This window comes from Phoenix dactylifera, chromosome 14 (genome assembly GCF_051530095.1).
Source record: "Phoenix dactylifera cultivar Ajwa chromosome 14, Ajwa_hap1_PhDact_Kaust_v1.1, whole genome shotgun sequence".
NCBI lineage: Eukaryota > Viridiplantae > Streptophyta > Magnoliopsida > Arecales > Arecaceae > Phoenix > Phoenix dactylifera.
Window position 1 is genome coordinate 21,929,914 of NC_143203.1, and position 12,146 is coordinate 21,942,059.

The 12,146-nt window shown below is 38.0% G+C and overlaps 2 protein-coding genes across 2 annotated transcripts in view; one reads left to right on the forward strand and one right to left on the reverse strand.

Annotated features, from left to right (window-relative positions):
- The first annotated feature begins 1,341 nt into the window (after window positions 1–1,341).
- LOC103709892 (sugar transport protein MST6-like) lies at window positions 1,342–4,957 on the forward strand. The gene is made up of 4 exons (XM_008795416.6): window positions 1,342–1,742; window positions 1,850–2,172; window positions 3,070–3,699; window positions 4,106–4,957. Exons 1-4 carry the CDS (start codon window positions 1,610–1,612, stop codon window positions 4,544–4,546), a joined length of 1,527 nt encoding a protein of 508 aa, XP_008793638.3. The 5' UTR covers window positions 1,342–1,609; the 3' UTR covers window positions 4,547–4,957.
- A 1,193-nt stretch (window positions 4,958–6,150) lies between these two features.
- Window positions 6,151–12,146, reverse strand: part of LOC103709893 (zinc ion binding protein) — a 44,343-nt gene continuing 38,347 nt past the window's right edge. The window contains exons 18-23 of the mRNA XM_008795418.5: window positions 11,790–11,978; window positions 9,363–9,590; window positions 8,359–8,514; window positions 7,399–7,560; window positions 6,552–6,668; window positions 6,151–6,462 (exon numbers count right to left, since the gene is read on the reverse strand). Of these exons, the coding sequence (XP_008793640.3) occupies window positions 6,292–6,462; window positions 6,552–6,668; window positions 7,399–7,560; window positions 8,359–8,514; window positions 9,363–9,590; window positions 11,790–11,978 (1,023 nt within the window). The 3' untranslated portion in view covers window positions 6,151–6,291. The remainder of the gene's footprint in view (window positions 6,463–6,551; window positions 6,669–7,398; window positions 7,561–8,358; window positions 8,515–9,362; window positions 9,591–11,789; window positions 11,979–12,146) is intronic.

A 12,146-nucleotide genomic window follows, 5' to 3' on the forward strand; every position in this document is an offset into this window, starting at 1 on the left:
GTAAATTCTAACATTACTTGTACGCATACAAATCTAAAACAAAATTTACTTTTGGGTAAACTTGCATATGAAGTATATACATTTACTTGATGTTGCTAGAAGCAGGGATTATACCTCGTCAAATTTGTATCTTTTTGTCATCCAGCTGTTGAAATGGTATTATCTTCTTTTATGGTCCTCATACATTGATGTGATGTGCATGGACGGAAGTGTGGGAGGTTAGATTTTTAAGCTTGATAGGTCCCACAGCGGCTGCAGATGCGGGGCAACATCTTTATGCGTTGGCCAAACTCAAACTAGGAAGCTATAAGTGGAACCGCCTCGTGAGGTTTAGTACTAGGCTCGGTATCTGGGATGAAATTATGATACGAGCGATTTCTGTGCGAAGGATGCGATCAGAGTTTACCGCAGAAATCAAACGAGTTTGTTGTTAATGAGCAACTTCATATTAACATGTTTCGCTGGATTAGTATGAGCTTGAGAAAGAAATAGAAATAAGACAAGCTTGACATGCAGGTTACTCATGCTTGGCCTGATTAAATATTGTCTACATGATTGCATGTAAAGAGTTTTAATATTCATCTAATTGTATATTACGATAAATGTATCTTAGTCACCAGTTGTCATAATGTAACATCTATGGGTTTTATTTACTAGTATACCTTCGAATTAAGAAATCTTAGTAAAGATTGGTGATTAAAAAAATATGTATGTGATAGCCTTTAGGGACCTTGGCTAGTGAAGATAGTGTACCTCTTTGGCTGGTGAGAAGAAGTTGAGCCTGAGATTGTTCAGCTAAATTGAATAACGTTCTAACTACGCTTTTTTTTTTCCAAATTTTATATTAACAGTCGAAAATCCAATGTCAAAATGTTTACCTGCTAGCGAAAGCTGTTAGGTTGGGAATAAACAATTATAAAAATGTCGCATCATTTTATTTCCTTTGTTATTTTGTAACTTTTTAATTCAAATTCCTTCGACGAATTCTGGATGTTGTTTTCGAATAATAACCACTTCTTGAGCTGTTCCTAACTGTGAAATCTGTGACATGATTCGGATAGGCTACGTTTTCTTTTCTTTTTTTTCCCGGGAAAAAGCGGATAAGATATGTTAAGGATAACAAGACGCCAAAAGTATGAGATCTTAACGGTAACTAAAAGCTCACCCAAAACTCTCTCTCTCTCTCTCTCTCTCTCATTTCCTATTACTCCATCCATCCCTATCCTAATGCTATCTGGTCGAGACCCTTCAACTGCTACCGTTATTCGATGATCAGATTAGATGATATATCATTCCTCGCAGGAATCCATAACAAATATGCTCATGGAAAGTCCATCCGTTGTTTAGGAAGGGAAACACCTACCAAATATTTCTCAACAAGCAGCCTAGATTCGCCAGCTAACGAAGTTTCAAGCCGTTTCAAAAAAAACAAAATCCAATCCGATACCCATTTCATATCCCCCAATAAAATCCCCTCCACTACTTCACGTTCCAAAGCCCTCGCTTCTTCCCTCATAGCTCGCCTCCTCGACTCTCTCTCTCTCTCTCTCTCTCTCTCTCAAATAAGCAAGGCTACTCGTGGTGTTGCTGAAGCCTTAGATCTGTTCCAATGGCAGGCGCTATGAATGTAGCCACGGGTGAAGGGAAGGAGTACCCTGGGAAGATTACTGTCTTTGTCTTCATGAGCTGTCTCGTGGCCTCCTCCGGAGGCCTCATCTTCGGCTACGATATTGGAATTTCAGGTAAATCTTGCAAGAGCTTTACTCTCTCAACATCTTCTCTTTTAATATCTCATTCCAATATATTTCATGGTCTTATAAGTTGATATTTTCTTTTCTACTGTCAATAGGTGGAGTGACATCAATGGATTCATTCTTGAGCAAGTTCTTTCCATCTGTCTATAGAAAACAGGCCGAAGACTCGAGTACCAACCAATACTGTGAGTTCAACAGCCAGCTGCTTACCGCTTTCACATCATCACTTTACTTGGCAGCTTTACTTGCTTCATTCTTTGCTTCAACCACAACAAGAGTGTTTGGAAGGAAGTGGTCGATGCTGGGAGGAGGGCTTACCTTCCTTGTTGGTGCTGTCCTTAATGGCGCGGCCAAGGATGTCGCCATGCTGATCATCGGCCGGATCTTGCTCGGTATTGGGGTTGGATTTGCCAACCAGGTCAGAGACATAACCATTAAAGAGAAAGCAATGAACACCTTCTTTTTTTTTTTACCCTTAGAAAAACAAAATACAACAAACACTTGAGGATTCCACATGCATTAGGGTGGGGTCCCAACTCCTCATCTATTATTTGAATTGGTTTCATACCTTTTCTTTGTTTTGAATTGGCAAGTGGCAAATGAAATTAAGAAAGAAAGATTATAGCAACATTACATCAGTCTTGATTAATTCTTTCATATCCATGTGAAATGGTTTTATTTTCTCCTGTTTCTTAACTAAATGTGGATAACTTAATCCTAAAGAGAGTTCCTAAGGACCTGCCAAATATCAAGTATGATGATAAAGCGAGATCAAGAGATCGAGGAGTGATCCCACTCATAATTTTGTTCTTTTTATGACTTTTTTTTTTTTTTGGGGGGGGGGGGGGGGGGGGGGGGGGGGAAGCTTTTACTACTTTTCATTAGCCATATACGATGACTTATGCATTGTATTATATTCTATCACTAGATGGCTGCATTCTTTAATTCCTTAATCAAGTAAGACTGCAATTTTATGCCTCGATTTTTGTTTTTTCCACATGCTTGGCGGCTGCTGCTGCTACTACTATGTGAATAAATTAAATAACATTGCAAGTTTTACCAAATTACGTGCATGCGTGATATATTTTTCGTAATGAGATTTTAATATTCTAAAATGGAACTCGTACGTGCATCATCATTTATGGACTTTTTAAGCTCATATATATTATACCGCTAATATAATACTGGATTCTTCTGCTAAGATTTTGAGTTTAATATTCCAGCAGTTCGTGCTCACATTATAACTTTATATCAAAAGGCTAGCTACCATCTTTGATCTAAAAATCTTGTCCTACCATTTGATTTCCTACTACAGGCGGTACCGCTCTATCTGTCTGAGATGGCACCAGCAAGGCTACGCGGAATGCTTAACATCGGCTTTCAGCTTATGATCACGATCGGCATCTTCGTAGCAAACCTCGTCAACTACGGCACCTCCAAGATCAAGGGTGGGTGGGGTTGGCGCGTCAGCTTGGCGCTCGCCGCCGTCCCTGCGGCCACCATCGCCATCGGCTCCTTGCTGCTACCCGACACTCCCAGCTCCCTCATCGACCGCGGGCACAGCGAGAAGGCCAGGGCCATGCTCCGTAGGATTCGCGGCACCAGCGACGTCGATGCGGAATACGACGATCTCGTGTCGGCGAGCGAGGAGTCGAAGCTGATAAAGCACCCATGGGCCACCTTGCGGGAGAGGAGATACCGTCCCCACGTCACCATGGCCATTCTCATTCCCTTCTTCCAGCAGCTGACGGGGATGAATATTATCATGTTTTACGCCCCAGTTCTCTTCAAGACCATCGGCTTCGGTGCTGATGCCTCTCTTATGTCTTCCGTCATCATTGGCCTTGTGAACGCCTTCGCCACCCTCGTCTCCATCTTCAGCGTCGACAGGGCTGGTCGCCGTGTCCTCTTCATCGAGGGTGGTATTCAGATGACCGTCTGTCAGGTATTCTCTACTGCTTCGATCTTCTCTACCGTATGCTCTAACAAATTTAATTACAAAGATTCGAGCTCACATATATATATATATAATTATATTCATATAATATTCACACTGGAATGGAGGCGTGCCTGTACTTTGAGTTTGGTTGTAAGACAAGTCGTATGAGTATCTGTTGATAGTTTTTTATGATGGCGCCAATTCTAGTTATTATACATTAAGTCATGTAAATTTTTACATAAATAGTGATAGATAGGAATATATGATTTTTAGAAGGGAGCACACTGTTTTTATTCTCTTGTTGTTTCTAAAGATAAAAGGCGCTTATGATGGATAGTTAATGTTTGAAGTGAAATTCTAACCTGATCTTTATTTGTGGGTGCAACATAACATCTTCTTTTTTGTGGTTTAGATTATTATCGGAGTTCTCATTGGGATCAAATTCGGAACCAGCGGCGTTGCAGTTCTATCTAAAGGATATGCCGCTGCTGTGGTACTCTTCATTTGTTTCTTTGTCTGTGGGTATGCCTGGTCTTGGGGCCCATTGGGATGGCTCGTTCCTAGCGAGATTTTTCCTCTGGAGATTCGTTCCGCAGCACAGAGTATCACCGTGGCCGTCAACATGTTATTCACCTTCGTCATCGCCCAGATCTTCCTCCCTCTACTTTGCCACATGAAGTTTGGTCTCTTCTTTTTCTTTGCAGGCTGGGAACTGCTTATGACCATCTTTATTGCTATGTTCCTACCTGAAACCAAGAACGTGCCTATCGAGGAGATGAACACCGTTTGGAAGAAGCATTGGTACTGGTCCAAGTATGTCGACGAGGCATCAAAGGGCTCTTCTGTGGAATGATCATTCTATATAGTAGATTAACCTGTGGTCGCATTTGAACCTGGGAAAATACCAGTCAGAAGTCTTCATTGGGTCTCTCAGTAATTCATTAAGGTTGTAGGGATTGCTGATTTCTTTTTCCTTTTTCTTTATTGATGTCAGATCGATAAATTTTTAGGTTTTTCGTGGACCATGATTGTTTATAGGTTAGCATTCAGAGTATTTGTGTAATGATGGCCAATTGTAACGGCCATCTGTTTTTAATCTCTAATTGATATTATTTCAAGGTCAATTAGTTGATTGTTGACGAACATTGCCTCGTTTGATAGGACAGAACAAGGTCGTGTAAATGAAAACTGACATGAACATGGGTACAAGAATTGTGATCAAGAACAACTAGAACTAATATATCTAACTTCTCCATTTAGCTTCCATCAGTTTTAAATGTTTATTTAAACAATCAGTTAATTTGTATCTATTGAACAATTATATAATCCTATTAAATCATGCCCAAGAAGAATCTTAAATCTTAGCCTCCTCCACTCTCTTCTCCTTCTACTCGTCTTCATTCCTTGTTATTCCATTTTGCTTGATGCACATTTCTTCTTATTTCATTTCGTTCTCTCTTGAATCTGGCTTTGATCATGAAGAAACGTAAATCATGTCCTAACCTCTGGAAGATGATAATGGTCTACCAATGTGAACTTGTATAGTTTTTAGTTTTCCAGGACTCCCATCCATGGGTTAACTCACCCCATTTTGATCTCAGATTTTGCTTAAAAAATGGAGGGAAATAAATATAATAGCCAATGATGCAACAGTTAATTACCTCACCTCTCCTGATTCTTTACAAACACGTTTTTGGATGAATATTTTCCTCCTTGCAGCGGAGTGGCTTTGTCTTCCATTAACGCATGCTCCACAAGTGGTTATGCTGACGATATGTAGCTGTTTGCAATGCCTCAGACTATGGATGCACATTTCGTTTATTAGAAATTCCACCAAGATAGTTTGAAACAGAAATAGTTGTGAGAAATGAGAGAGATCGATCTGCAGTATTACAGCTGCAATACTGGATTTTACAAATTTGACCAGATTTTCCCTTTCTTTTTCTTTTGGAGAACAAGCTCCTTTTCCAAAGTTTCAAGACGACCAAAGTGAAACCTTAAGATTATCATTTAAATCATAGCCGAAACTTCGTAAGACCTCAAAGTATTGCGACTTCATAAGAATTGACCATCATGCTGCACATGATCAAAAGGGCCAGTTTCCTGATTCAAATAGTGGTGGTTGTTAACAATATATTACAGTAAACCAAATACTCTGAATTTAAACAGTAGTCTCACCACCTCGAAACCCAAGGTGAGGCTCCACACTAGTTATTGCCTCTAATCACATTCACTAGGGCTATTTCCTAAAGCCATGGTTAATTGTAAGAGATCGCCTAGGGCCAGCTCCATGAATAACATAAAGAACGGCGATTGAGTTCCTGATGTTGAATTTTATGCTAATAAATTTAAACATCCAGTAAATCCAGGCCCAACCCTAGATACTGCAATTTTATCAGGTTCTGCTAACCATAGAAACGTTTGATTTCAAAAGATCTCAAAAGATGCCTGGTAATATGGAAAACTGAGAAAGAATATGACCAAACCAAAATGTACATCCAATTAGTTGCACATACAAGAACATGAGTTTACATGCCTACTGAGAAAATGGTTAGCCGTACAGTTTAAAATATTGATACTGCAGTCCAAATCCAAAGATCATATGGTCATTGGCAGAATTTTTTGAGTTGCAACCTGAGGCTTGATCTCCCACGAAGCCATTTGATCAGCCTCTTCAGGCAGGATGAAAGGCAATGAGATCTCCCGGATCATTAGGTCCCCACAGAATGGGCACTCACTGGCTATAGCATCATCCAGCTGTGACCGCAGCTGTCCCAGAAATTCAAGTATATGCATGTCAATGTAGCAATAACTCAACAATCACCACGAATATTACATAAGGTTCATATCATACTTACCTTATCTATAGGCGTCGTGCTCGTGATGGATTCACCATTTGCACTGCCATTTGATTCCTTTGTTGCTTTATCCCCAAGTAAACTGAGCTGCTTCTGAAGGTCCAGTATATATTCAGCCTACATCAAACATATAATAAATGGTTTAAAGAAAGCAGGATTATTGTTGCATTCTTATTCTTCAGAGAATGTTGTATCTCCACCAGGGAGAAAAAAGCATGCGATGCAAGAAAACTAGGTCGTCTATTTTTCAGAAAAAATGAATTAGATGAGGCTGAACAGAATAAACACAGATGGTTTAGATATTTGTAATACAAGCGCAAAATTTGAAAGACTTTTACAGGGAATTATTATTATTACAGTAATTGCTGGCAGAGATGATAACTATGCTCAGATTGGTAGACCAGAAATAATTACTGAAATAACAGAGCGACCCAAGAAAGGAAGTATCAGAAGTCTGCAGCCATTTATTTGAACATTTATTTGTACATGAGGAACACTGGAAGTACCTTTATTTGTACAAAAACTGAAGTCTGCAGCCATCTTATTAATGCCCGGTTACTGCATCATTTTAGGGAGGGTAAAAATGTCTTGCCAATTGTATGGGGGACATTTGTGAAATTGCTTTGCGGAAGATGTTCACTCACGTAACAGTGGCATCTTCAATGAATTTTATTCAATATTTTCTAAATTAATATTTGTTGCCATACAAGCTTCAGGATATCCAACCTATTACTAATAAGGATCTTTTCCAAAAGATTTATAGTAACATAATTTTTTAAGAACTTTCACAAGAAAACATCATAACTTAGTAATCATAGAAACAGAACCAAGGCAACTTGTGACTTACCTGAGTCTGGCTTGTGTATTGAGTAACATGAGCAATCAGACATCGAGCATGAAAGGTATGCCCACAAGGAAAGACATAAAATGGGGCCATAGGTCCAACTGATGTATAACCTCTTGCTAATCGTTGTGTTGCACCAGATGTTAATATTCTGCGTTTGCAACCCTAATAACATAATAGAGAAAAAGGGTAGGTAAGAACATCGCAAATGCATCAGGATTGTCTTGGTGCAAGAAAATAATGATTTTTTGAACTTAAAAGTTAAAACAAAGCATAAGCTTTCAACATACATGCCTATAAAATATAATTTCAAGGAAGAAAAAAAACAAAAAAAAAATCCAAATAAACTTTGATGGCAGAAAGCAAATCCCTTTTCCCATATCAATGAGAATTGACCATATCTTAAGTGGGCATCAGGAAACCATGTAATCAATCAAGCACAAAATGCAAAAGCAATAAGCCACAGTGATTAGGTCTTAACATGAAATACATAATCAGGATTAGTTTCAACCGAAATTTGTTGTACTAGTACCAGATACTATATCAGTACCTTACTAATATAGTATGGACTGTTATAGTCTCTCCCATACTGATATATGGCATGCTGCTAGAGATGAGATAGAAGCAGTACCATGTGTGAGTACGGTACTGTAATGAACTCCTGTATTGTACCGATACCTTACCAGTAGGCCGTATGGGTTGGTCGGTACAGTAAACCAGGATTTCAAATTTTCCATTTATGTTGCAATGTCCTTGGCTAGCCATCAAGACTAACCTTCAAAATTGCTGAACTTTCTGTTAGTTTAGGTACAACTAATATGTTTAAGTGAACACAGACATCTGAAACAATAGTTACTGTTTAAGACAAAATAATCACAACAGTGGGAGGATTTTTTTCCAAATAAAAGAACATTTTGTAGGATAAAAAGGAAAACAATGTCAATTCATCCCATGGACCAGTACCCCGCATTCTGCATCACGATCAATAACAGCAAATCTTTGAGCAAGGGCACTGATATCATTCCTTATGTTGTCAGCCCCATGTGTAGCATCGTTCATCTCCTGTTTCAGTTGCTCGATCTGCCTGTTGTAGTCCTCCAAGGATGTGCAGATAGCTTCCTATAATATACCAAATAAATTTTAAATGTTAGGTTGCTAAGTAACAATTAGCAAGTCCTCACAATATATAAGAATTTTTCCACAAAAAAAGCAAGTATTTGAGTCTTAAATCTTATGTATTGCATTAAACCTGCACGAAGTAGACTACAAAGACTTCAAACTCATAAATACATAATGCTTGATTTACATATTTTATAAAGGAAAGCAGAGTCAGTCAAGGATAGGACCAGCTGAGGTTTCACTGGCTTCCAGTGCAGCATGATCCTGTTAAACATGTCTATTCCATGTGCAGATATACAGTGGAGTAACTTGCAAATTCAATTATTCTACTATGGAAACTTAAGCAGCAAGCATGCTTGCATATAACACAAAATACCGTGAACAGAAATGCTGTAAACAATATACTGTTGCAGGAAAAAACCTTGGACATTAATGTCGCAAAGGACTTTAACTGGGTGATTCCAGGTTACAGGCCACTTAGGCCCGAGTTTTACAGGGGTACAGATTCCAAAACTATCCATGACAATGTTAACAGAATTAAAAGAGCTATTTTGGAATAAATTGCCATGTTAATTAAAAGAATAAATTTTCATCTATTTATTTATGCAGAAATGATGTGGAGCATACATTTTGGTATATTTTGGATATTTAGTCATTAAATTGCTTTTTAAATGGATTTACAGTCAAGGTTTGATCAGAGTTTTTTTTTTGAAATTCTTAAAAGATTATAATTAGATTTCCTCTAAAAATGCAGCTGTAACATGCTTTCTTTTTTTCCTCATCATGTCTAAAGTAGCAAATAATCATCGGAAATTAGAATGCTTGAAGCACAGTCAAAAGAATTTTACTTTGAAGTCATCAATCAGTGCAAAGTCTGGAAAGAATGGCAAAATGTCCTCAATCTTCAGCAGGCCATCAGTTTCCTTGAGAAATGCTATTGCCTTCCTTATATTCTCCCTTTTAACTCCTTTTTCTTGCTCAATTACATGCTTTGCCACCATAAGCCATAGCTTCTTCCTTAGATCCTCATCATCTTCAACCTTGTCTGCTTCCGCCATAGCAAGTTCTGGGTCTACCTAGTAGAAAGTCATCCATTCAAACATAATTAATATCTAGGAGGAAGCATAAAATCTTATAATGCCGTCCACAAAATAAGTCATCACAGTGCTGCCTCAAACAATGATAATGCAGTTTCAAAACTTACAAGAAACATATAATATCAGCAAGGACAAGTACAATAGCATCAGAAACATGTCAGTGATTTTTACTGCAAGACTTCTTTGTTCTCATGCATAATATACATACACAACTATCATCCTCTATAACCTAAACCAGAAAGTAGTTAGTACTAGATATATTGCATGATTTAATAAGCAGTGTCAAAAAAATCTGAAAAGTAGTGAACCAGAGAAAACTAATCAGTAGAATCATATTTTTTTTTCCAGTTACCATAGAGCATCCCCAGGTCCCGAAATCTATTAAGTGCATCAAATTAATAAAAAGATTATGGCCTATGTAAAAGGCAATATTAATAAGTGCACCAAATCACAGTTACCTTCTACTATAATTAGTTAGAGGATGCGGATGAGTATCTAGATCCAGGTCCCATAATCTAGGCTAGACCAACCAGCTTAAAAGGTCTAGCCTATGAAATGGGTTAGAGATTTGAGATTAGGGATACACGTTCGGTATAGCTCAGTACTCACAAATACTATTACTCTTGCAACCTAATCAGTTTTTTGCTCTAAAGACTGATTCGTTCTAATTTCTAGGTTAATTAATAAACACTTTTTAGTTCTGAAGAATTCTCTAGCACAAGATCTGATTTTTAGCTCAGTAAAATATTAGAAACCAATCCGATTATAGTAAAGATATATAACAAAACCCGCAGTCCAGATGCGGCTCCTATCAAATTAATTTTCAAAAACAAATGAGGGTTGGTACCAAGGACCTAGATTCAAGTCCTGCCCTCACTCGGATTTCAGCTGGAATTTCTCCATCCTAGTTCTAAAACAAATCAAAAACAATTAAATAATATAATCACATTTGAAACACAAATTACTAATAATAATAATCCACAATCAGAATGAAGAAATCTGAATAAATAGTGGGACGCACTTGAATGAAAGGAAGTATGAATCTAAATTAAATAGTAAAACAACTAGTCTAGGGCATGCGCGGTTGCATTACATTTGTAGTCAAGGCTCATAAAAAGAATACCATTTGGAAAATGAATGACAAAAGCGGCCGCATGTGATCAAATATTTCAGTAAACCATATTTCTGTATCAGCCCTAGAAGCCCATCAAGTAGGCTACAAGGATTCCAAAAGAGACTATGATTCACAAATATGGATGATCTAGCAGTGCAGGGGGGCAAGCGAGAGAGGAAAGGAAGAAAGGACAAGATCAAGAGAAAAGGCATGGCAGATAAAAGGAAAAGGATGTGCAAAAGTGACCAAGGTAGTGACAGGGATTTGATTACTTTGTTCTGTGCTTGTGTTGGTCAAGCCCTAGCATAATATGTATTATGCCATGTGGAGCTGTCTAGTCACATGCTCAACCACGTTTTAAGGCTCATGAAAACCAATTCTGGCCCCCAACGGTCAATACTAGTGTGTGCCAGATCATCAATGATTAATATGGACTGGCAGGAACTAGCATATACAATATAGAGGTACATATCCTTGTCTCGCACTGATACATTATTGGCATGATATGTATATGGCATGGAACAACATGGTACATCACCAACAGCCAAGAAAGGAAAAACTAAAAGGGGAAGCCCAGGTGAAGATTGCCGTTACAGGAACCTTCAACTGGTAAGAATCCCCAGCCACCCTTCAATCTCTTGGATTTCCATATCTCCTTTTTCTATTAACCTAGGGACATCAAATAAGATGCCAAATCACTCAAGTTGTCATGTGACAGGCATGTGACTAATTAAGTAGGTTGAAACACTCCCATACGAAAGGTGAAAATAAGCCAAACTAAATGAAAACATATCAAACAAATGCCCTAGAATATATTGGTCAAATAGTATTAAAGACATTTAATTATACCATGCTGTTATCACATGTGATGCAGTTAATACTAGAATATCTGCTAACCGATGCATGTTTTATGTTGGTAATCTTTCCTGAAATATTCAGGAAAGACACCGAATAATGCAGTGACATTTATATCCGGCAGATATTATTCAAATTACTACATAAGAGAATTACATTGAAGTGATAAAGAATTTTATAAAGAAAAAAAAATCATCAATCATTTTTACCTGCAATGCAAGGGCGACAGCTTCTTCATGCATGGACATCATGCTGTATATATGAACACAAGCACGCATACGTTTTTCCTTGAGGCACAGTCGCAATGCATATTTGGGATCATAAAAGAACTCAGGGCCACTAGTTCGTCCTTTACCAAACTTGCATTGTAAAAAACGCAATAGAGAACTCTCATCTTCCTGAACATAATATCACAAAATAATTGCTGTTATATAGTGAAGATGATTACTGGGCATCCATTTGTACACCAAAACACGCAATACTATAGTGATATCAGACATGAAATAGCTTTGCTGTATCGTGTTTTCAACATTAAATAATGCACAGCAATTTTTCTGAAATAGCTT